Source organism: Corylus avellana, chromosome 9 (genome assembly GCF_965113065.1).
Source record: "Corylus avellana chromosome 9, dhCorAvel1.hap1.2, whole genome shotgun sequence".
NCBI classification, from domain to species: Eukaryota; Viridiplantae; Streptophyta; class Magnoliopsida; order Fagales; family Betulaceae; genus Corylus; species Corylus avellana.
This window is the reverse complement of record NC_142498.1, coordinates 18,323,877-18,350,366: the sequence shown is the minus strand read 5'-3', so window position 1 is coordinate 18,350,366 and position 26,490 is coordinate 18,323,877. Positions and strand designations below refer to the sequence as shown.

The following is a 26,490-nucleotide window of genomic DNA, read 5'->3' as shown; positions in this document are numbered from 1 at the left end:
ACCCATCTGACACGAACCAGGTTGACTCAATCGTTGTCGAGTTGATCCAACAACCAACTTCGTTGATGGACTAGTCTGAATAAATGCAAGGGATAAATACAAAATCAATCCTTATGGTTGGCTTAAATTACAAATTGCTCCATATCGTATTAAAATGAACTCAGACGTCCCTGCGGTATCCCAAAAAACAATTTAGTCCCCGGAGTCAAATTTCGTTAAAACATTTGACAGATTCCATTAAGTGCCACGTTAGCGCCAATAAAATGCTAACCCGTGTCACTCTTAATAAAAAAAAATATAAATATATAAAACTAAAAAAATTAATTCTTTATATTTAAAATAAAAAATAAAAAGGTGGCTGCCGGCTGCCGGTTGGCAAGCCACCCCCAGCCATTTCCAAAACACAACATAGGACCACTTAATCGGATTGCACAGCGTCTTGAGCACCTCTTTGAGCAAGAACCTCATAGCTTAGGAGCTTAGAATCACTGATGTAGATCGGCAAGTCTCGTCTGCAGCCCGTCCGGACGGGCTTAAACCCGAGAGCCTCATCTAAAGTCCTCGTTCGAAGACCGTCCGGACACCTATGTTATTTGTTGCTTTATTTCTAGCTTTATTCCCCTGGCAGTCCAGACGGCATTATGTCCTGTCCGGACGAGCTCCGTAGAATTGCAATCCGAGTTAGTTTCGTAGCTTTGTTCCTGTTTTAGGTTTTATGTGCGTGGCCGTCCAAACGGCCTTAAGTTCCGTTCGGACGAGCTCTGTAGAATTGCAATCCGAGTTAGTTTTGTATTAGTTTTAGGTTTAGGGTTTGGGGGCCTATAAATACATGCTTATAGTCTCCAGAAACGCAGTTGTTGATTATATATGAGTTTGTTTAAAAAGAATTACTCAGAGTTAAGTTTCTTCTTGATTTTCCTTCAAAACCTAGAGAGTATCTAGTGTTTTAGAGAAGATTTCTCAGATCCTTTGATTGAATTAAGATCTAGAAATACCTATTCGTTCTTTAATGTTGTTCGCTGCAGCTCACTAAGTCACACTGTATTAATCACCCACTTTAACAAATAAGTTTGGATTCAAACAAGCGAACAAAGCACTGAAGAGCGAGCCAGAGAAACAAAGACAGCAAAAAAAATTTACCCTCAGCAGAGACCGACCATTTTCGGGCTACTTCTATCTAACTCCCACAGCACGACCTTCTCCCCGCCTGCTTCATCCTCAATCCCCCGTGCCTCTTCCTCTCCGGATCCAAGTTCCCAAACACCATTCTCCGAAAGCCATTCAAAGGCAAAGAGTTCTAGAAACCGAAAGGTCCAAAGCACAGAGAGAGAGAGAGAGAGAGAGCCCTTACAGCCCCTACTCTACACTATCCCCACAAGCTTCGATCATGTACATGCCCATGATTTGTGCCATTTGAGCTCCAACTCAACAAAAAAATGCAAGAGATTTATGGGGTTTTCGAGATTGTGTCTATGTGTGTGCATCTCTCCCTTTCAATGTCACAACCGGTTTCGCAGGGGAGGTTGGTGAGGTCAGCGTCAGGTTCAGGTTGCAGCCTCTGCAGTGGCTCAAAGGCCACCTAGGAATGTTTGGTTGAACCTGTGTGATACCCCAAAAGAACAAATTACTATTGGAGCTTTTTTTAATCTTTCACATACTACGATTGACCTAATATATGCCTGATGTAGAACTTATCACACACCCGCACAACTCTTACAATCCATACCATCTGAGGTATCACAGAGATGCTGCATTGATAAGTTTAATATTTCAGGTACCTCTTTTTTTTCTACTTTTTTTTTTTTTAACATGTTGGCGTTTGGATCATTTCCTCTATAACCTACCTTTGTCTCCTATCTTTTTGCGAGCAAGTCTTAATCTGCCATTGAAGAAACAGCAGCCTACCAACGACAACAAAAGCCAATTTTAAATTCAGCAAGCTTAACCTTTTTCCTAAAATATCATGAGAGTGATATAAGGAGATTGTAATGTGATGCGTAGCTATGTGACTGTTGAGTAACTCATGAACTAAATTGGTAAACTTTTTAGAAAAAACTTTCAATGAGAAATGAACGGTTTCTCCCTATACTTACAGTTCCTTCAGTGCGGCTAAATTTCCAATAAATGCTGGCAAGGTACCCGTGAAGTAATTTTGATCAATCTTCCTACAAAATTCCGAACAAAAAATAATAATCACCGGCTCCTAATTCTTGCATCTAAGAATAAAAAACGCACATCATGATATGAAAAATAATGTCTCTTTTTAATTCAAAAATGTAAAAAGATGATGGTCCATTTTCACAAATTAAACGCCAAGAGAAGGTACTGAGAAAATCCATACAAAACTGTCAGATATCTCAAAGCCACAATATCTTCTGGAAAAGCTCCCAGCTTGTTTAGAGCATACACTCTCCTGGAAAAATGAATAAACAGTTAGCCTGCAATAAGTAAATGTGATTTTTCAATTACCATACAACCTAATAACTAAAATATTGGCACACAAAATATATTTATCATACTGACAGATTCTAGTTTGCACTTGAACGAAGAAAATCCATCTTTCGATTTGTATTGGCTGCTAAAAATGGTTGAGAAAATCTTCGATTGCTTCTGTGGTCTGCACTTGGAAGCAGACTTAGAAGACGCGCTGTGCTTAGTTTGCAAATGTGTGTTCAATCCTGAGGAGCACCGGGTTTTTGGAGCCATTGAAGACATAGAGAAATCGACAAAATCTTTTCCTTTTCTATGTGCGTGTGCTTTTGTTTTAGCGGAAGCTTTCTATGTAAACGCTGGATTATCGTCCATTGATAGCCTAGGCGAGCCGTTCAGAATAAGCATTTCATTAAAACCAAAGCTCAAAACAGAGCAACACTGAAATACAAATACAACCCCTTACAAAGCCAAGGGAAAACAAAACCTACAACCAGCAACTACTCAACACCAAAATAGCCCCTTACAACCCTTACATATTAAAAAACAAGAAACAAAACTACAAGCCAACATTACAGGGGATGGCAGAAGGCAACTTCCACAATAAACACAACAAAAGGTTCTCCCTAGTTCTAGGAAAACCTCTTTTTACAGCAATTTTAGTCCTGATTTCCCAAAAAATTTACTTCAGTAGCTGCTCTTCAGTTTTTGGAAAACCATCATGTCTAAGTTCATTTCTAGTACGCCAGAGATTATAAACAACAGAACCAAGAACCAATTGACATATCAAGCACTTAAGAGAGTTCTTTCCCCACTTATTGCATCCAAGCTGAACAAGTTCATCCCAAATCACAGGAGGCATAACAATTCTACAACGAATCATGCAATATTTCCAAACTCTCGAACTAAAGCTACATTCAAAGAAAATATGATCACGAGTTTCTAGTTGAGAATGACAAAAACAACACTGAACCTCACCCTTATAGCTTCATTTGAGTAACCTCTCACCTGTAAGTAGCCTATCCTTCATAGCAAGCCACAAAATAAAAGCCTGCTTAGGAATAGCAAGAGGAAACCAAACTAACTTCCACCAAATAACCTCTTCATTCTTCTTTTTAAGGGCTTCCCAAGTCTCTGCACTTACATAGACACCATTTTTAGAAACAGTCCAAACTGGCTTATCACATTGGCCTAAACAAACTTCAGCATTTCATTTCAAATCATAGGCCAGTTTTCAAAATGAAAGTGATTCTTTACGAATAAGCCTCCGGGTGTTGGAATAGGATTTCTCCGTCCATAATGGACCAGAGAATATCTGGTTCATGGCTGAAATTTCTTCTTATAAATCTTATAGCCACAAAATAGGACACATGTCTAACGAAAAAAATAATAATAAGAAAAAATATTTCAGATTAAAAAATAATAATTAATTAATTAATAAAAAAAATAAGGGGTGGCTGGCCACCCCATCTTGGCCATAGGAGGTGGCCAGACCACCCCATTTTAGCTGGCCCCCAATGGCCGGACCACCCCATGGCACTTGGGGGTGGTCCGGCCACCCCCTAAACCCAAACTAAAAAAAATATATGTATATCGTTTGGCCATTGGGGGTAGTCAAACCACCCCCAAGGGCCATTAGGCCGGCCGGTTTGGGGTTGCCCAAGCCACCCCAGGGTCCTTGGGGGTGGTCCGGCCACCCCCAATGGGCCACCCCCAATGGCCAAACGAATTTTTTTTTTTTTTTTTAGATCTGGTACCTGGCGGTGGCCGGACCACCCCCAAGGGCCCTAGGGTGGCCGATGCCACCCCTTAATTTTTTATAATTTTGTTTTATAATTTTTTTAAAAATATATATAATATTTTTTATTTTTTTATTAATTGAACAAATGTTCTATTTATGACCTCAGAATCTCTTTAAAAAGATCATGACCATTCTAGATATTCTTCAGTCCAAAATGGACTAGAGAGGATCCTGTTCCGAAGGCCTCCACCCCCTCCTTTGCGGAATTTGGAAGTGCAAGCGTAAAATTGTCAAAAAGAAAAAAAACAAATATAAATGACAATTTTGCCCTCTCTCCTTAAAGGGCTTGCTCTTTTCAATTCATTTGAACCAAAGATGATCTTAGTCCTACTTTAAGTGGGACGCCATTTAGGGCTATAAATGAATAAAAGACGTACATAGACATGCTTGAACTGGACATGGCTTGAATTAGATTAACTCGATTTGGGCTCAATTTATTTATTAATCAAACAGAATTTGAACAAAAACTTAGGCTTATTTAATAAATGACCCAAACTTGTATAAGCTTGCATCAACTCGTATAGACTAGTATAACTTCATTTTTATTATTTTTAATTTTGTAATGAAAACGTGTGTAGTTATTTACAAGTATAAAAATAAATTTTCTTTGTAGTTTAATAAATATAACTTGAAATATTATAATTGAGAATTGTGTTATAGTGGGTTTATGTGTATGTATATGTGTGTAACATAAACATATAAACTCGAGATTATATTGTTTAATATTTGAGTTAATTTCTCTAATTACTTAAATAATAAATTTTAGTCATAATTAAGTAACTAATAATTAGTATAAATTTACAAAAACAAAAACAATCACGACATTTATTTTATACATGGATTAAATGAGTTAATTGAGTAGCTCATGAACAAGTTTGAGCTCATTCAATATAAAGCTCAAGCTTGAGCTCGTGTTCGGAAAAAAAAAATAAAAAAAAAAAAATCAAACGACCAAATTTGAACATCACATGTTTAGATTGGCTCGATTATAGTCATACTTCCACTTCCACTACAAAAATTTTGATGTTTAATGACTACCTATTAATGACTTTTTGGGCCAAAAAACGTTACTAATAGGTTAGTGATGTGCCTGTAGTGACATTTTTAAAACGGCAACAGTTTGGTAAGCTAGCAACATGGTAATTGCGTTTTTACTGTGAACAATAAAAACGTCATTCAATTTTAAGGTTAAATACTCTTTGCCTCCTAGGGTTTCAATATTTTTTAGGGTTTCATTTTTATCACAGGAGGTACCTGTGATTTTCATAAAGACCAAGATGGTACCTACCTTAAAATTTCATCAAAAACTTAATGGAACGCAACGTCAGCACCAATCAAATTTTGCCACGTGTCATATAATTAATTTTTTTTAAAAATAAAATAAAAAGAATAGAAAATTATATTTTTTCCCAAAAAAAAATAATAATAAAAGAAGAAAATTTTGGCCATGGGGTGGCTCGGCCACCCCAAGGAGCCCAACTGGAAGTCTCTTGTGGCTGTGGCTGTTCGTACGTCGGCCATTGAGGAAATGGTGGCAGTCAAAGAGCTGAAAAATGCCATTCATGCACCCAATCTGCTTCTGCAGATCTTGGTTTTCATCTGTTAAGGAACGCAAAAGCCTTGCAGACATTTTTTACGGCCTCCACAAAGCAAAAAGCTCTAATCACTTGCTAATTAAGCTTCCCTTAATATCCCATCGCCAAGAATGAATGAGGAAGCACCAGCACTCCAGGCATAATATACGTTTCAGAATATTAAGATTTAAGAGCATATAATCGTACAATGAAAGCAGTACTCCAGTTGGCCATGGGGTCGCTCGACCACCCCCATGGTCAAAAGGGGTGGCTGGCCAAGGATGGCGAGTCTACCCCAATTTTTTTTTTTTTTAAATAATTTTTTAATCTTTTTAATTTTTTTTAAAAATATTATATGACACGTGACAATTTTTTATTAGTGCTAACATGGCATTCCGTTAAGTTTTAGACGAAATTTTAACGGAGGTACAATTTTCGTCTTTATGAAAACCACATGTAAAATGAAACCCTAAGAGGAAAAAAAATAAAGTGTTTAAACCCTAGAGGCAAAAAAGTATTTAACCATAAATTTTCTTATTATTTTTTTCACTTTTTGTTTTCCAAAAAAAATATATATTTTTTCATTGTTTCTTCCATCTACATCATGGTTCACCTCTCTCTCTCTCTCAATAAATTTAGGTGGACAAAAAAAAAATTATTTTAAACATTTCGCATCAATCAATGTGACATAAAGATGATAAATAAATGTGAAAAGTAGTTTTATTAAAAATAAACTTACCACACCAATTAAGATAGGACAAGATTTCCTCTAAATAGTTGCTACAAAACACCATAAAAAAGATATTTGATATCTATCTCTTTTTTCTTTTTTTTTTGAATAAAAGCTTTGACTTCATTTCATAATAAGATCTAAAGTACAAGACTCTAAATAGAAAGAGCATAATGCTCTAAGGTTACAATAGAAAAAATACTACTAGGGATCTCCTCTATATATCCAAATTTTTTCACTATTTTCACATGCTGTCAGTTTTGCCACTCCATGGGCTGCTCCATTTGCTTCTCGCTTGACATGCATAATCTCCCATTTTGTAAAACCAGCTAAAACTCCTCTAACATCCTCAATGATTTGTCCATATCTACTCCATATAGATCGATACCTATTTATGGCCTTAACCACCACCTCAGCATCACCCTCTAAAATAATGTCATGCATTCCTAAATCTCTGCAAAATTCTGCTGCACATAACGCCCTCATAGATTCTGATGTGGCTGGTTTGGGATAAGCTCCCCTAGTAAAACTCAGTGCTGCACTAACTAGCTAGTCCTTTAGAGTCCTTGAGTTTTACTAGTCCTTGAGAGGAGAGCTGCAACTATATGGTCTTGGCAAAAACCATGGGTTTGTTGCCCACCAATCAACACGTGACACGTCATCGATACAAGAAAAAATGCAAAAACTTAAAGTGAGAACAAAACACCAAATCATATATAAGAGCAGCAAAAGGGGAGGAGCTGGGCCACGTGAGCGGCCACAAGGGGAGGAGTTGGGGTGGCCGGCGAGCAACCCCAGCCACGGGGTGGCTCGCTGGCCACCCCAGGCCATATGAGATGGCCTGCGTGGCCATATGAGGTGGCTGGGGTGTACAGGGGCGGAAGAGGAAGCGGCATTTTCGGCAACGGCGTCAGGCGAAGGTGGGCGGCAGGTCAATGTGGGAGGAATAATATGGTGTTTTGTTCTCATTTTGAGTTTATGTGCTAAGCTAAGGTGTTAGCTTGCGAGTTGTGGGCAAAAAACCCTCCCTTTTTGCCTTGACCGAATTGAAGTTATTCCCCCTTGAGAGTCCCTCTTATTAATCTTACTATTACATAATTTTTATCTATTAATTTGAGAATGTAATAGTTCTAAACCTTTTATTAAGTTTTCTTACAATTACTAATCGAAAATCTCAAACTAAGTAATAATATTTTCAAGCTTATTAATCAACTCATTGAATAACAGGAATTAGTCATACAAGTTCTTTGAATTATAAATTGTAGAACAAGCAAAATAAGGAATAAATAAATTTTTAAGAAAATTTAACCGCATACTTTTATTAACTAGAAAATTCAAGAAAAAAAAAAATCAAACTCTATTGTATTTGTCTATGCTCAGGAATCAGAAAGGAAAAAAAAAAACGAAAAAAAAAAGGGTTAAATACTCCAAACCCTCTAGAGTTTCTCAACTTTATTTTTTCCCTCATGGGATTTCATTTTTATCACAGGAGGTCTCTGTGGTTTTGATAAGTGACCAAGTTAGTCCATCCGTTAGTTGACCGTTATGACTGACACGTGGACCAATCAGACGTCGACACGTGGCACATATTTAATTTTTTTAAATTAAAAATAATAATAATAAAAATGTTTTTTTTTAAAAAAAAAATTAATATATATATAAAAGAAACGGAAAAAAATTGGGGGTGGCTCTTGGCCATTTGGGGGTAGTTTCGGCCACCCCCAAGGCTCCATGGGGGTGGCCGAGCCACCCCCAACCATCATTGGGGGTGGTTTCGGCCACCCCCAAGGCTCCATGGGGGTGGCTCCAGTGGGTGCTGGGGGTGGTTTCGGCCACCCCCATGGCCTCGGCTACCCCCAAATGGCCAAGAGCCACCCCCAATTTTTTTTTCTGTTACTTTTTTTTTTTTTTTTTAATAATAATAATAATACATTTTTTTTAATTAAAAAAAATTAAATATATGCCACGTATCGACGTTTGATTGGTCCACGTGTCAGTCATAACGGTCAACTAACGGATGGACTAACTTGGTCACTTATCAAAATCATAGGGACCTCCTGTGATAAAAATGAAACTCCAAGAAAGAAAAAATAAAGTTGAGAAACCCTAGAGGGGTTTGAAGTATTTAACAAAAAAAAAAAAAAAAAAAAAAGTACCTATTGTTGTGAGAGAGAAAGAGAGGCGTACAATTTCGTTATGTGACACACTGTATTATTCTCGTAAGTACAGTCGCACTTGATGGCCGGGTTATTCGCGGGGTCTATGAACTCCGTGTTGTTGACGGCAGATCCGGTACATGGCTCTCCACTTATGTTCCATAAAGGTACCGCCGGAGCATCCCATTGTTGGAGTATTGAGTTCAAAGCGGCAACTGCGCGCACCATTCCAAAAAAAAAAAAAAAAAAACCCATTTTCTCTTGAGAGTCATACAATAAAACCATAATTATATAGGAACCGATTTATATGTATAAAATCCCATGGGTGGGATAAATATGATAAATTTAGATGAGCTGACGGGATATCCTTTTGTTATATTTGTAAATAAAATTGAGATGAGCTTTATATTATATGTTGTTGCACAGTACTCCAAATACCTTGTTTATAATTTTAATATTTCTTTTTAATTAATAATCAAGTTTACAACAAATCAATTTTGTTGACGTTGGAGTTACCTACCATTTTCACCTAAAAATACATTAAAAATAAATTTTTACTAGCATTAACAGCAACTTCACTTTAAATTTCCTTGAAGTTTAAGAAAAAATTCCCTTATGATGTAATAAAGGACGTCAGAAGATTCCATCATGTAATAAACGAGGTAATGGTCCATGAAAGAGTCCCATGTCAATGCGCATGGATTAGGATCCTTATCCCATGTGAATATGTGATGGGTGTGGGGACGAATTTAATCCGGGTGGGTCCAACATAACTTTAATTGAGATCAAACTAAATTTTAGATTAATACATATAAATATAAATATATAAATATTTTTATTTTTTAATTATATATAAGTATTTAATTATAAATAAATATATTGACTATATAATATGCATATTAAAAAGAATGAGTGGTGTTCCATCACTACTAGGTGTCAATAATTAGAGGAACGTGGACCAGATAAAGGTACATGTTGACAAGTCATTCTCAATTGTGTTGGCAGCCTCAATTCAACCTTAATTAAGAAGGACAAACAAAAAAATGATAAATTAATGAAGACCAATTCAACTGAAAATGTTAAGAGAATAGTAAATATCATTTCATTTATTTTGCCCCCAAATTGTGAATAACTATGGATTGTTGTTTGAAATGAAAAGAAGGTCGATGAACCTTTGTTTTGTTTTTTGTTTTTTTGTTTTTTTTTTTTTCTTGTCATTTGTTTACTGAAGACAAATATATTACTAAAAATTTCAAAACACAAAATATTTTTTTATAAAATCGAGTAATGCTATAAATTTTTTTAGAACCATCTCAAATGTGATGTGACTTTTAAAATTACTGTTGAATTTGAGAGGTAATTTATTGACTATTGATCTATTGGTGATTTTAAAAGCCACGTTACATTTAAGATGACTCTAGGAGAACTTTATGAAAACTTATAGCATTATTTTATAAAATCAGTCTTCTCTCCTTATTGTAAGAACATTTTGACAAAATAAGTGCTGGACTTTTGTAGGAGTAAAAGCTAACTTATTATTTTAAAGATTAAATAATATTTAAAAAATAAAATAAAATTAGAGTATCTATGTGGCCATCCAAGTGGAAGTGGGATGGTTGCGGGTCACCCATAATTTTTTCTCTTTTTGTTCTTAATTTTTAATTTTTTTTATAAGTAGGACTTAAATTTACATCTTTTTAAGTTTATGAAAATAGGCAATTAGACCAAAAAAAAAAAAAAAAAAGTTTATCAAAATAAAAATATTTATTCTATATATATAACCTCTTTTTTTCAAATATTTTTTCCATCAAAAATATACTTCTCTAAATTATTTTAATCTTTATGTTGCATCGTACACTTTATCGGTAAAAAGAAGCAATTGTGAATTTGTGATAGATCCAAAATCTAAATCTCAAACACAATAGATGTCGGAACCAAAGCTAGAAAAAAAAAAGGAAGGAACAAGTTTATAAGAATGAGGATGGTGTGTGGAGCTCTCCTTAATTGGCTGAGAACGAAAAGGTTTTATCTGGGAAGTGTTTTTTCAGAGAGCTAGCGGACAGAAAACTGTTTTGAAATTTGATTGATTAAACTTCATCTCTTAGTTTTATGATAAAATATTCTCATAATTCTTTAATACTAAAAGATGACCCACCGTTCTTAAATGACAAAAATATGAACAGAATCAAACAATAATTAAATTGAAAAAAAAAAAAAAAACCCAAACCTATAACCTTAAAAAATAATAATAATAATTTTTTAAAAAAAAACAGTAGATCTAGCAGCAGTAAGGACAACATAAGAGATCAGTTCATAGTTCCAAAAAAAAAAGAGTTCATAGTTCATACTGCTAAAGATTAAAGGGGAGATGGATCGACCAGTACGTACCCTTACTTCTGCTTGTATTATCACTTCAATTAATTATGCATGCACGTACACAGAGAGAGAGAGAGAGAGAGAGAGAGAGAGAAAACCTTCAGATGGGACTGTAGTAGCATTTTGAGCTTTGGAAACCTGAAACGATAAGAAGAAGAAGCAACAGAGGCAGAGAAAGTAACATTGAGCGAAAATGGAATATTGCTTCAATCTCAAATTCATCTTCTTCCCCTTAACAGAAGATAGTTCGATTCGGTGAGTACTGGTGCTATATAGGTCCATGAGTCAATTACCTACTACCTAGAGTCAAGTCGTGTTTTCATACTTCAAAAAAAAAAAAAAAAAATTGTGTTTTCAGATATTTTTTGTTTTATCAGTTAAATTTGATTGGTGAGTGCATCAGCTCCTATAATATCTTTCTTCTTGATCACGCGTGGCCGGGCCCACCAAAAACCCACCATAGTTGACAAAATAATTATGTAGCCAATCGTTAATCGACTTGTCTTCTTATAAATTGAAAATTCACCCCACGGCCCCATCCACGTAGAATTTTCAGGAGACATGATAGATTCTAATAAGATTAAAATATCCCCCAAGATGCCCAAAAAAAACTGAGCTGACAAAGAGCGGATGGTCCATTTGAAATTTTTATTATTTAATTTTTTAAAAAAATTAAATTAAAATAAAACAATAATGCATTTTTAAAAAAAAAAAAAAAGTAAAAGTAGATTACAAGGAATCTTGGGTTGGTTCGGTCACCTCAAAGGATAAAAATAAATAAATAAATAAATAATTTTTCTCGATTTGTCTCTTAAAGATAGCCAAACCACCCCATGGCCTTTGGGGGTAGCCAATCCACTTTCAAGGGCCATAAGGTGGCTTTGGCCACCCCCAACCGATCAATGGAGGTGGTTTATGGCCCTTGAGAGTGGATCGGCCACTACAAAGGCTAAATCGAAAAAAAATAAATAAATTTTCTTTTGGCTCTTGGGGGTGGTTTGGCCACCCCCAAGGGCCTAGGGGTGGCTTCGGACACCCCAAACTGGGTCTAGGGTGGCCGGAGCCACCCAGGGGGTGGCCCGTCACCCCTTACAATCTCATTTTACTTTTAAAAAAAATAAATAAATAAATTTATTGTTTAAATTTTGATTTAAAAATTTTAAAAATTAAATAATAAAAAATTGCAAATGCGCCATGTGCTCATTGCTAGCTTAGATTTATATGGGCAATTTGTGGGATATTTATTACGTCTGGGCCGAAGCCACCCAGGCTGGCCACCCCTTGCAATCTCCTTTTAGTTTTTTTTTAAAGTTTTTTATTGTTTTAATTTTAATTTTAAAATTTTAAAAATTAAATAATAAAAAATTGCAAATCGGCCATGTGCTCATTGCCAGCTCAGATTTATATTGGCAACTTGTGGGATGCTTATTAGAATGTAGCATTTCTCAATTTTCAGCAATATATACGTTATCCCTCGCTTCAATGTACGGACTCCATAATCTGTCTCTTTCGACAACCAGGTTGAACGTTACCGACGTTAATAACCGAGTACTGTGACTACCTTAGTCTATTTTGTTTTATTTTAAAGGGTTAAATATATAATACCTCCTTAGGTTTGATTTTTATTACATGATGTACTTGTAGTTTTGATAAAGATCAAATTGGTCTTTCCGTTCATTGACCGTTAATTGACTTAATAATCCACGTCACTGACACGTGGACCAATTAAAATTTGACACTTGGCATAAGTGACTAAGTCATTAGTGATGATATAACCACCTAATTAAATTTTTTATTTAAAAAAAAAAAATTCAAAAAGAAAAAAAAAAATTTTGGAGTGACTACGGCCAACCCCTTGGCCATTTGGTGGTATATTTTTTTATTTTATTTTTTAAATATAAATTTTAATTAGGTGGCCACATCATCACTAATGTCGTGACCACTTATGCCAAGTGTCAAATTTTAATTGGTCCACGTGTCAGTGGCGTGAACTTCCGTTAAATCAATTAACAGTTAATAGACGAAATGATCAATTTGGTCTTTATCAAAACCACATGTATCTCCTTAATAAAAATCAAACTCTTAAGAGAAAAAAATAAAAAAATAAAACCAACCCTTATTATTATTATTATTATTCTCATTCCAGAAATTTACGCAAAAAATAAAAAGAAGGAAAATTATATCTAATACTATTCGTTTTTTTGCCCTAATTCGATTTTGACCTACGACGATGTCTCGGAATGAGGTGTCCATCGACAGAAAATGCCTTCGGAGACAAAAGGACACATGCAAAAGAAAGGTTGTAGAGAGAGAAGAAAAAAAAAAAACTTAAGAAAGAAAATGAAAAGGGGTAACAATTAGGTAAATAGTTAGTCACATTTGTGCTAGCTAGCTAGTACTCTAAAGGACTAGTTAATTTATTGGAAAAAGTTTATATACCTCTTTTAAACTATTATTAAATTGACAATATCACCCTAAACTTTCAATTGTGATAATGTCCCTCCAAACTACAAAAAATTGTCAATATTCCCCAATGTCCAAACTATCCTTAGTAAAATAAAAACAAAAAATACTAAAACTTCTAGAAAAAACCTAAAAAAATTTTTTAAAAAAAAAAATCCAAAGGGTGGCACATTTAAAATTAAAAAAAAAAAATCATTTTTATAAATAAAAAATTAAAATTTTCGATTTTTTTTGTTATAAAAATAGAAAAATTTTGTTTTGTTTTATAACTTTTTTAAATAAAAATTTCCGTTTTAAAAAAATTAACAATATTCGTTTAAGAAAATAAAAAGTTTCATTTTATCAAACAAAATATTTTTAAAAAAAATGTTTTTTTTTAAGCAAAAATTTCCATTAAAAAAATCGTTTGAAAAAATATTCGGTTTTTTTTTTTTTTTTAAAATTAAAAAATTTTCATTTTAAAAAAATTGTTCTTTTTAATTTAAAATATTTCTTTTTTTTTTAATAAAAAAAATTTATATATATTTTTAATTTATAGGGATATTTTTGTCTTATTGAAAAATATATAAGAGCATTTTTATCTTTTTGCTAACTTTATAGGGGACATTGACAATGTTTTGATAGTTTAGAGAGACATTGTCGCAATTAAAAGTTTGAGAGGAACATTATCAATTAAGTGGTAATTTAATAAGGGTATGTAAACTTTACTCTAATTTATAATTTGAACTCCTTAAAATCAGTTTAAAACCCGGTCTAAGAAATTAATCAAAGACTTATCACTTATAAGAACTTTTACATACTATACTCAGTCAATGTGACAATCTACTCATTCAATGCGAGACTAACATTTTCTTCGGTGTCGTAGTCTCTCCTACTAAAATCCCAAAAAGTCCTCATCATGGCCATGTCATCAGTGGCGAAGATACTGTAGGGGTGGGTGCCTTGAAAAAAAAAAAAAAAAAAAAAAATTATAAGCTAGTTTTTTAATTTTTCAAGCCCTCGCCCCTACTCCAATTCTTCCTTCTCGTTCTTATCTTCTTCCTCCTCTTGGCGCTTTCCTCCTTTTTTGGCTCACCCCAATCTTCCTCGCCTCTCTTTGAAGTTTCTGAAGAGTTATCGGTTTCTGGCGTAAAAATATCTATGATTCTAGCAGACCGATTTCTAGGGAATTGCTGAAGTCTCTTGAGTATGTGGAAATATTAATTACTTGGTAAGATGTCACATTGATAAGAGACAGGGGGAGTTGAGGTGGCTGCATATGGAGAAAACAGCGTAAAAGTATCTAGGATTCAAGAGGACCGATTTCTAGGGAATTGGTAAAGTCTCTTGAGTATGTGGAAATATTAATTACTTGGTAAGAGGTCACATTGATAAGAGATAGGGAGAGGTGAGGTGGCTGCATACGGAGAAAATAGTGCGTTTTGTAGACTTGTAGTCTATGCGGCCAGCAAGCTTCAATCACCTTCTCTATTGTTTTAGTTATTCTTCGGGTAAAGAAACGATATTATGCTTAATATGTGGGAAAATGTCACTATTATAGTTAATCTGCAAAAAGTATGTTGTGTGTCTCCATGTAGCCTAACAAGTGCTAAATTCTCACTACCATTAATTTTTTTTAAAAAAATAACATTAACCATTTTAGGTTGCTATAAAATGAAATAAAAAAATATTACATCTTTTTTTTGGTGTCATTTTTGCTTCTGAATGCATTTTTGTTTTCATTTCGTTACTAAACATCGCTAATAGTAAAACAAAAAAACACTTAAAAAGAAACATAGTTACCAAATAGCTAAACAATTTTTTAGTGGTAGAACTTTCTAATAAAATTTTACGGACAAGAGTTATATTTTCTAAGTAATCTTAAACGAATTTTCATTGTCTAGTAACAAAATAGTAGTTTTATCTATAAACATATATCAACACTGACCAACAAATCAGTCAGCATCTAGTGCTATTTCCTATAATTTCTCTTGCGGGGTTGAGTTTTTTAAGGGCAATAAATTTAGGTGGATAAAAAAAATAAAAATAAAAAATTAATGAATAAGCATGCAATAAAAGATGGGTCATATAGACTTCATAAAGGATAAATATTTTATATTACGAAGACGTATATTATGTTATAAATTATTTTTATTTTTTAAATTGTATGCATCATATATATTTTTATATATTATAAAAAAATAATAATAATAATTTTATTATTTTAATGTTGCCCCTACTAAGGTCAATTCTTAGATCCGCCACTGTCATGCAGTGTTTCAATGTTATATGGTGTTACTAAGTTGCTCTATTACCATTTGTCAAGACTTAGGAAAGCGCTAGATATATTATTACTAAAAAATAACTAATTAAATTATAATTAAAGTTTCTTATATTCATTTATAAAGTCGAATCTCACTTAGTAAATAATTAAAGACTTAAGCACTCATCCACTTAGTCAATATAGGCAATCCTTCCACCTAATATGAGATAACATTAATTCATGGCGTCACACTAACCCTTGTGAGTTTGATTGTTATGACATTGTCATAGTTTAACAAACCAAAAGAAAGATGGTTAAGGTGGTTTTTTTTTTTTTTTTTTTTTTTGGAGGGAAGGGGGCATAGGATGTTGACGATAGTAGATTGACTCACAAAGACAACACTTTCTTACAAATCAAAGCCCTCAAATAAATGGACACTTCGAAAAGATTAACCCAAACCTACGCGAAGAGCTTGTGTTTTAGACTTTAAGGATAGTTGGATACAATAAATTTTTGGGAAAAATTGACTTTACTCTTCCTGAAGTTTTGGTGATTTTTGAATTTAAATCCCAAAGTTTAAAAATTGGCAATGTACCCCCTAATGTTTCAAAAATTTTCAATTTAAACATTCCGTTACTAATTTCCATCAAATTAGACGGATATCAATGAAATTTCGTAATTGCCCTCAGGCTTTTTTTATTTTTTTATTTTTTTTTAATTTTTTAATTTTTAATTTTTTAATTTCCGTCCAATTTAACGGAAATTAGTAACATAATGTTTAAATTGAAAATTTTTGAAACATTAGAGGAGTATATTGCCAAATTTTAAACTTTGGGGTTCAAATTGAAAAACTCCTGAAACTTCAGGGGATAAAGTAAATTTTCTCCTTAAATTTTTTTATTAGAGTTTGCCTACAACAATAACTTCAAGGCAAGCATTGACATGGCGCCATGCTAGGCTCTTTACGGAAGGAAGTGTCGATCGCCCTACACTACGAAGAAGTTGGTGACTCGAGAGACAGTTAAAAAGGCTACAATGGCCTGATATTATTTCTCTTATTTTTTTTTATTTTTTTTTAACATTCTTAAATTTTATATCATATTAATAAATTTTTATTACTATTCAAATAAAAAAAAATCTCAAACCAAAGTCTTGATGGAGAGCTAGTGCCTCCCATATGGAGTGGCTCGCGGAAGACATTACATTTACCCCCCAAGTACCAGTAGCAGATGATGAGACTCTACTTAAATGGGCGGCCCCCGAGGCAAGGGCGAGTGGGTGAATACTTTTACTTCCTTACATCAGTTATAAACAAATTTTGATCACGAAATTTTTATAAGGAAAAAATTGTAGCATCTCCTTCCTTAAATCGTTAGGTTACCCTCGTTAGAAAAGCTCAAATGGGTGGGCTTGGAATGCATAGGCCCATTAGTGAGGATCACAAAACCCATTAAGTATAGACAAAGATTTACATTTTCAATGATTATTTCTAATGATATGTATAACTTAATGATTATTATGGTATTAGTTTATATAAAGGGGTATGAGTTTGATTTTTCATAGAAGCACTATTTTCACTTTTAGTATGATTTTTAATCAATAAAAATTGTCAAAATAACCTTTGCCTTAAACCCTAAATAAACATGTTGATTGAATGATTGTTGTTTATATGAAAGAGAATAATTCTATAGGGATTTGAGTAATTATATAAGAAAGAATAGAGTTTTCATATAATTCTCACAAATGTAATATTTTTTTTAAAATTACTATTAAATTTGAGATGATTATTATTGAATTTCAATATATTAATGATTTTAAATGTTACTTAACGTCTCAAAGAGGTAGATCAATCGACTGGGACCACACCTGATCATAGGGACTTAACACAAACTTTTTTGAAATGGATCCCATAAAAAAAAAAGAAAAAAGTAGTAATCACAAAATTAAAATGTTCAAGTCAAAATAAAAATACTTTACAAACATGTAACCTTTTATATTTTCGGGAATATATTTTTAAAAACTCTTTTACTCTTTAATTAAAAAGCAAAAATATAATTATCTTAAACATTAAAAAAAAGAGTTGCTATTTATTCTTTTATCACCCATTTATTTTTCATTCATTTTTTTTTTAAAAAAAAAATTACAGTTGGATATTGGATTTATAGAAGTCACCGATCCAATAATAAATTTGAAAAAAAAAATTACGAAAATGAATAGAAGATGAAAAATAACATTTATCAAAAATAAAAAATAAAAAATTATCCACTCTATTTTGTTACCTCCTGATTCTTCAACCTTCAGGGTGTAGTTATCGTTCATAACCAATCGCTATTGTACTTACTGTTTGTTTGATGCTTAGGTTGATCGACAACGCGAATACACGTAACAGGGTGGTGCTCATTTTCCTCCGAGTATTTGGAGCAAGCCATGTCCAGGGCTCGAGTCTACACTGATGTCAATGTTCACCGCGCTAGAGATTACTGGGACTACGAGTCTCTCGCCGTTCAATGGGGGTAAAATTGTTTTCAAAAACTCTACACCTCTCTTTTATTTCACATTTTCTTCAACTATTCCTTCTTGAATGGGATCTAGGGTTTTAGATGTATTACCAATATGTCTAGGATTATTATTATTATTATTATTATTATTATTATTATTATTATTGTTGTTGTTGTTGTTTTGTTGGAATTATTTGTTTTGGAGCATCTTGTGAATATATGAATTAGGAAGTGATTGGTTTTATGTTTATGGGGATTAGTTAATGGTATTGAAGTTGTAGCAAAACTCCATACATACACGTCTGAGAAAAAGAAAGGAAAGTTGTTTTTACTGAGCTAACACGTAGTTTGACACGTTGATGAGGGTACAAACGGCTACTAGGTTGCGCGTAGGACGTGATTACCCATTTGAAGCTGTCTGGAGTTGGGAACTTGCTAATATTTTTGATTGAGTCAGCATGTGATAGATCTTGCTGGAAATTGTAACTTTGGTGATCAAAATGCCAATTATAAAGGACAGAGGTTAACTGTTTGTTCTGGTATACTATATAGTTGACATAATTCTAAAGTTTCATTTTGTGCTATAGGTAAAATTATTTGACTGTGGAAGCAATAGAGTGGTACTCGTTTTAGCCAGGAAGTGGGTCTTGTTCTCTCATTTGGCTGTTAAGTTGAAACATTGACAAGCCTTGAGAAGAATAGAATCTACTTATTGGAGTCCGAAATCTGGGTATATTTTAATCTGCATGGATGGCGAGGAAAAAGAGAGAATTAAACCATTGTTTCTGATATTAATCTTATTAGCTGTTTTTGGTGCTAAGTCTATGGTTTTCTGATAAAATAACGCTTATATCTTAAAATTGCCAAGTCTTGGGGGGAAATAAAATTTGGTACTCGTATCAAGTTGGGGCTGGACCCAGCTTGAACTAGGTGGAGGAGTATCTGCCAAATGGAATTGATGGGGGATCCAACAGGGAATTTTGCTCCCTGAAGCCATTGATTGTTTCTCTATAATTAATATCAAAATTTTGAGATTAACAACTTTTTTTTTCTTCATTTAAAATGCACATTGTGTAATTGTTTTCATTTCCTTGCATGTATGCAGTGATCAGGATGACTATGAGGTTGTTCGAAAAGTTGGAAGGGGAAAATACAGTGAAGTTTTTGAGGGTATAAATGTTACTAACAATGAGAAATGCATTATCAAGATCCTTAAACCCGTCAAGAAAAAGAAGGTGAGTGATCTTTTGCATTGTTTCTGTTGAACAAGATTTATTTTAAAACTGTCGGTATATTCTGGATGAAGTAGATATTATTCCTAAGCATTGGTGCAAGAAATTGTATGCCTTTTTAAACAAAGCAACAGAACTATTACACTTCACAAATCAGCTTCACCAAGGTGTAAAGAAAAATTCAAATATGCAACACATTAAGCATGTGTTATTCTAAACTTTGGTCACTGTGGGGGTGGAATTACATTTGAAGTATATTGGAGTTGGAAATCAAAATGACTAATTATATTCGAGGTTATTGTGGTTTTGGACTCTGGCTTTAGTTAATTCTGGTTAGTAGTTAAAAAAACATCACCTCTTTCTTGTGACAGTTCATAAGTATAGTCTTAATTGGTTTTTATAGTTATCATTTTAAGCTTAAGGTATCAAAAACTGTTTATGTATATTATTTTATGAGGCTTATAGGCATGACCTTCATATAAATGTATGAGATAGTATCCAATTTTGATAGATTGTAGCACAAGTGATCACTTTGTTGAGTGGTTTATAGAAGTCTCTTTGTCAGCCTTTGACTCATTAACTTAATTAGAATTTTCAGTACTCTATAATGAAGATGCCATCTAGTCATAGTGATAAATCCTCATCACTGTGGTATAGGGGGCTTGTGTTTAAAGCTCATGGTCATGGTAGATCACTAAAATTTAGCAATTTAGTAATTTAGCCATTTCCAGCGACCAAAAAGAATCAGTGCTTTATAATGTAGAGTGCATTAGCCACTAAGGTAAAGAGTGGAATCCCCATGTTATTTTTTGTTTTCCAACCCAATGGGAAGAAGATCATGTTATTTTGAAGCTTTGTGATTTCTTTAATAAAGAAGCTTGACTCTCTCTCTCTCTCTCTCTCTATCTATATATATATATATATATATATATACACCAGAATTAAGGGGTCTGGAATTATTTTGTAGGGGATGTATAGCTGTTCCCATATCTGTTTGCTTGGGATATATGGTTGTCAGTGCAAATATTTCTTACCTTATAAGTGAATTCATTTGTTATTGCCTTGTTAACTGGTGATGATTCTTTTCTACACACAATAATGTGAATGTGATACATGTATTGGTATTCATGCAGATAAAGAGGGAGATTAAAATACTACAAAATCTTTGTGGAGGCCCAAATGTTGTGAAGCTGCTTGATATTGTTAGAGATCAGCACTCAAAGACTCCTAGCTTGGTCTTTGAATACGTGAACAGTACAGATTTCAAAGTTTTGTACCCCACGCTGACTGATTATGACATACGCTACTATGTATACGAGCTTCTCAAGGTTTTCATCTGATCATGTTGCTAATTAGTGGCTTTTGAGTCTGTGTTTAAACTCTTGGGAGAACTATATATAAAATGTATAACAGGCAAATAAAATTGGTAAGAAATTTTATCAATTGCCACTTCTAAAAGTTATAGCAGAATTTTTATTTATTATTTTTTAATAACATTTTTTGGTAAGTAACACTTGTCAATATTGACCTCGCACTCCACTTTGTTTTTACAAGGGGAGGAGGTGCATTTAAACTAGGGCTCATTTATCAGGTATATGTACTCTTTAACAAAACATTCTTCACCTAAATATTATGTCGGATGGCTATTTGATGCATTGTCTTTGACGCTTTTGTTTTGTTTTTCTTTTAGTTGTGATTATGTGGCTAATGCATGACACTTCTTTTTTTGGTTAATCACATGGCTTGTGTTATGTTGCGTCTCATTTTAACATATTGGTAGCAAATTTTTGGTTACTATGTCAAGGACTCTAAGTTTCAGAGGTTAGTGGATATATCCTTACATGCTTAATTAATTCAAGCCATCTGTAAATGCAGGCGCTGGATTACTGCCATTCGCAAGGCATTATGCATAGAGATGTAAAGCCTCACAATGTTATGATTGACCATGAGCTGCGAAAACTTCGCTTGATTGATTGGGGTCTTGCTGAATTCTACCATCCTGGCAAAGAATACAATGTCCGAGTAGCTTCAAGGTGATCCTACTTGGATTCAGAAAATTCTTTAATGAACCGATGAAAATGTTTGTTTCCTATATTACTAATTCATCTCAGTCTGATTTGTGGAGCTCTTAATCTCATATTCACAATTTATGATTAACTACTGAGTTTGACAAAGCACACACGTATCAATTCTGATTGGATGTTTATCGTAGTTAAGGGCCGAAGAAGATGCTTGTAGCAAGACTGCTGGAATGCTACTTTGTTTGTGACCTTGGTTCTCTGTTTATGGTGTTTTCATTAGTTCTGGACTTTGATGTCTTCTCTTGTTTAGTCAGCAATAAATCATTTAGGGATTAGGATTATATTTGTCTTAGGTATGATACATCTACACATTCTATGATGCCGGGCTGCCTTATGAGTTCTTATCTAATGGACTGTCTTGCAAATTAAATTGGCTAATGAATACCAAAGAGACTAGTTTGAAAGCCTAGAAAACCTTTATGGACTCTTAGAGACTCCACGGAAACTCTAACCAAGTGTAACCACAATTATACACCTAGATAGACCCAACTAGAAATCTGTTCAAAATTTCCAGAAAGTTATAATTCTTCCAAAATTAGAACTTTCCTGAGTAAGAATGTGTTTTCATTGTTTTTCTAGGCAATGCGCCCCATACATTCTTCCCTAGATTGACCTCCAATCCCAATACTGCCTCAAAGCAAAATAAGATAACTTAGGTTCTCTAACTAACCCCCTTTGTGTAGCATTGGCATAAAGAAGATGAAGTAGTGAATGCTTCTCAACCTCACCATTTTCATCATCCATTGCTTCTTTGAAAGTGCTTTCCTTTGAGTGAAGGCAGCATAAGTGCATTGGTCACATAGGCTTGAAAGCACCTGCTCGTATCCTATTCAGTCAATTCATGTCATGCATATTGTATCATTCATTGTTAATGAGTATGTTGATTATGTATGAATTAATATTGACATGCATAACTAGCCATAACTTTTTTGCCCTGCATAGCAGAACCTGCTTTGCATTTAATTATCAATTGCTTAAGGTTCTACATATTGATTTTGAGTCAAAAAATTTTTTTTTTCATGATTTAAAGTTTGAAAGAAAAATGTTAGGCATCATTGTTGTGTTAGAAGTTGATTTATATCCCCCCTTAATATTGATGCAATATATGGGAGTTCTCAGCATCTTAATTTTGATCACATTTGCTGATGTTTATCAATTTATAATTACACTGATCTCTGACACCAATGTTAACTAGAGTATCATTGTCATTCAGTGAGATGAGTTTACTAGGTTGTTTCATGGTTTTAGATTTAAGTAGATTTCTTGCTCTTTTGATATGTGACTCGACAGAATTGTGCACATCCTATATCTATTTTGCAGAAAGTTAACAAATTTAGCCATTGTCATTAAGGTATTTTAAACTGATCTGGGACATCAATGTTAACTAGAGTGTCATTGTCATTCAGTGAGATTAGTTTACTAGGTTGTTTCATGGTTTTAGATTTAAGTAGATGTCGTGCTCTTTTGATATGTGAATTGTGCACATCCTATATCTATTTTGCAGAAAGTTAACAAATTTAGCCATTGTCATTAAGGTATTTTAAGGGGCCTGAACTACTTGTTGACTTACAAGACTATGACTATTCATTGGACATGTGGAGCCTGGGCTGTATGTTTGCAGGAATGGTGAGAGTTATGCCGGAACCGCATAGTCCTTCTAGAGTGTTTCAGTTGCTTGGAGATGTTATGACATTTTTCTTGTTTTCCATGATGATATTTCTAAATGGGGTGTTTTCTTCCCCTTCAGATTTTTCGGAAGGAGCCATTCTTTTATGGTCATGACAATCATGATCAGCTTGTCAAAATTGCGAAGGTAGTTTTTGTGCTTTGCCCTTGATTTCTAGAATTGTAGGAAATCCTTGCTTATATTTGGGCTTAAAAGTTTTAAAACCTGCTGAAATTTTTGGTTTGTCTGTCATTGTACCTTTTTGGTAAGTAATCACAAATTTATTAAAAAGAGCAAATGTGCAACCCAAGTATACAAGAAGTATACAAGAGAGAAACCTAGCAAATAGCGGAGAATCATTGTACCTTAAGTAGTGTTTCAAAGATTTTTTAGTTTTGCCCATAGCATGGGAGGAACACTGTTGCTCCAGGTTGACCATACTTGGCTTGAACATTTGATGCAAAATGAGGTTTTAAATGAGTTGTGCCTTGCGGTTATAGAGCTCTAGGTTTTCCTTAAAGTTGCTGCTAAGCAAGGTGCAGACTTTGACTGCTATGCTTCTGTGATACCTTAGCTCTGGCTTACCCCAAGATGCTGTTACAGGTGCCACCATAAAGATTAACCAAAGTTTAATAGTTGAGGCAAGCGAGCTTCAGTCTATGTTGTGACTCCTAATTCAACATCCAACTGCTTTCAATTATGGGTTGAAGCATAGAAAACAATAACATTCCTTACTTACATGCAGTTAATGCAACCAATTCAGCCTGTAAAGTACCATGAAAAACATCCAAGCATTCCTTCGAATTTCATGTGAGTGCAATTGAAGTTTGGAGCTTGTATAAGCTGAACCCATGAGTGATGACCAAAACAGTTAATGAAGTACTTAACCAACAAAAATAAGTACTCATGCCCTTTGTATGGAAATCTTCTAATTCAAAAACCATGATTGTGGGCAGTACCAATCTCAATGTTATACCAACAGGTTAGTTGGTAGAACATGATGTTTGTTGTAATGTGCACATCTTAAGTTGGTAAAATAGACACAAGAGCTCATTGAACAGAAGGGTAATTGTTCTTTTTATAGGAATACTGAGGTTTCATAAACAGTAAAAAAACAATAATATTTATTTATTTAGCAATAATGCATTGTAAATGCTCGTATATTTATTATTGATGGATTGTAAATGCTCAAAAGAATTGTTATCTAATGTAGGTAAATTCTTCTTCAGGTTCTTGGGACTGATGTGTTAAATGCATATTTGAACAAGTATCATCTGGTCCTTGATCCACAGCTTGATGCTCTTGTTGGAAGGTATGCCTAACCCAGTTATGATTTCTTGCCTCCCAAGTGGGCAAATTGAAGTGTAACTTGAAAGAAGATACAATTTGAGAACGATCATTTGCAATTAGGGCACGGGGGCAGTGACATCTATAGGAGGAGGATGGATTTGGGGTTTTAAATATTATTGCCGAACAAAAGCCAAGGCTTCGCCTCTCCATAACATTGGATACACTTTTGCTGCAGCTTCTTTTTCTGTGTTATAAACAATTTCTCCTTGAGTGTATTAGATGATACTTTGTTTGGCGTAACACTTGTATTTGGTGTATACTATTTTATTTTACTGTATTGATTGCAGACACAGCAGGAAGCCATGGTCCAGGTTTATTAATGCAGATAATCAACATCTAGTTTCCCCAGAGGTCATTTACATTAAAAATTAGAAAATCATTAGATTGCTATTGGCTCATTCTGCTATGAGTTTTCTTTTTAACACTAAGTTTGATTCTTTTGTCTTTATTTATGTGATATGCAGGCCATTGATTTCCTAGATAAGCTTCTCTGTTATGATCATCAGGATAGGCTTACAGCAAGAGAAGCAATGGTATACCTATCTCTCTAAACTGACATTTTGGGGGATGGGTTGTTCACTGCTGTTTTCCTCCCTACTTTTTCCCCGTTAATCCTTATTCCCTTTCTGATTTTCCTTGGTTTTGATCATCAGCAGGGGCTTATAGTCAGAACAAGTTGTTGGGGAATTTTATTAATTTTTGCTGTTAACATTTTCTATTCAACCGAAGGAGCTAACTTCTGCATTGAGGATAATAAATCTTGATGTTGTCTATTATTGCTTCTTAATGCTGGTTTGGTATTAGAATACTCTTGACAGAGATATCAAAAAAAAAAAAAGAATACTCTTGACAGAAATATCTCGATGTATTAAAACAGAGATACTTGTTTCACTGAGTGCTTTTTTCCTTATTTTTTTTCCCAACTTGGAAAAGATTACTCTTGACAGACTCAACCTTCTCTCTTCTTGATTACAGTTTTATTACAGGTTCTTTCTGGTGTTATAATCCCGTATTATAGTTCATTTATTTGTATTTCAGGCTCATCCTTATTTCCACCAGGTGAGAAGTGCAGAGAACAGCAGGATGCGGACACAATAATCCTAGCCACGCAGAGTCATTTTTTAAGCAGACTTGTATTCCATTCAGGCCATTTGTATGTGTTGTCGCTTGTGCATGGTTAATTCATGATAGATAGCTACCTACATTAGGTGGTTGGTCAGACACGGATTTTTGTTTGCTGGAATTTCTTCACTTGCAGTTTTTGCTGTATATTGTTCTCTTAGCTCATAGGTTTTATATGAAGTTTCTCAGACTCTGGATATTGCTGCTTTTAGTACTATAAATGCTGGTATTTTTCTGCACTTTCTTTCCAGATGAGCCGTAGTTTAAATTTCTACCATGATATTTTAGATATTAATTTATTTGATTCCTCAAGTGTTACCATTTTGCGTTGGGTCAATGGGTCAATAGGTTATGACGGGATTTTTAGGAGACCCGTTATTAGGGGTTGGGGGTCCATGCACATGGAGGTTGAATGGTGTCTACTGCCTTAATGAAATCTGTGCTAAGTTGTGTTTGTAAGTCATATGTTAAAAGAGTTGTGCCTAATTTTGTTTGTGCATTCTTTACGAGACATTCTCTTGCCTCCAAGAATGTGCAGTGAAATGTAAAGGGTATAGTGAATGTATTGCCCTTCGTCCTCTTTCTTTTTTGGGTCTCCCTGATGTTCCATATGATTATTTACATTTTTAGCTGCCCCTAGTGTTAATCAATAATTTAGTTCTTTTACCTGGTTCAAGTGTGTTTTGACTAGTAAAAACATTTGGGAAATTGGGTTAGAACTAGAAGCTACCAAAGTTGCTGCACCCTTTTTGCCTTGGATTTAGCATTT

The 26,490-nt window shown here is 34.0% G+C and overlaps 1 protein-coding gene and 1 long non-coding RNA gene across 3 annotated transcripts; one reads left to right on the top strand and one right to left on the bottom strand.

Moving 5' to 3' along the window:
* Positions 1 to 2,091: 2,091 nt before the first annotated feature.
* LOC148583898 (uncharacterized) lies at positions 2,092 to 11,283 on the bottom strand. 2 transcript variants are annotated; one of them, XR_015909073.1, is made up of 4 exons: positions 11,166 to 11,283; positions 8,723 to 8,906; positions 2,342 to 2,413; positions 2,092 to 2,165 (listed from the first exon to the last, which is right to left on the bottom strand). It is a non-coding gene; the product is annotated as an uncharacterized LOC148583898 (long non-coding RNA). The 2 variants fall into 2 exon arrangements; XR_015909074.1 differs by lacking the exons at positions 8,723 to 8,906; positions 11,166 to 11,283 and adding an exon at positions 2,524 to 2,813.
* Positions 11,284 to 18,030: 6,747 nt separating this feature from the next.
* Positions 18,031 to 26,028, top strand: LOC132189337 (casein kinase II subunit alpha-2). Its single transcript, XM_059604040.2, has 10 exons — positions 18,031 to 18,285; positions 19,376 to 19,505; positions 20,636 to 20,830; positions 21,378 to 21,535; positions 23,119 to 23,209; positions 23,331 to 23,396; positions 24,479 to 24,561; positions 24,887 to 24,950; positions 25,064 to 25,132; positions 25,638 to 26,028. The coding sequence occupies exons 1-10, from the start codon at positions 18,200 to 18,202 to the stop codon at positions 25,695 to 25,697; spliced, it is 1,002 nt and encodes a 333-aa protein (XP_059460023.2). The 5' UTR covers positions 18,031 to 18,199; the 3' UTR covers positions 25,698 to 26,028.
* Positions 26,029 to 26,490: the final 462 nt, after the last annotated feature.

Coding starts and splice junctions, on each gene's coding strand:
- LOC132189337 (XM_059604040.2), top strand. CDS start 18,200: ATGTCCAGGGCTCGAGTCTACACTGATGTCAATGTTCACCGCGCTAGA. Junction 18,286..19,375: donor TCTCTCGCCGTTCAATGGGG/GTAAAATTGTTT, acceptor GCATGTATGCAG/TGATCAGGATGACTATGAGG. Junction 21,536..23,118: donor AATGTCCGAGTAGCTTCAAG/GTGATCCTACTT, acceptor ATTGTCATTAAG/GTATTTTAAGGGGCCTGAAC.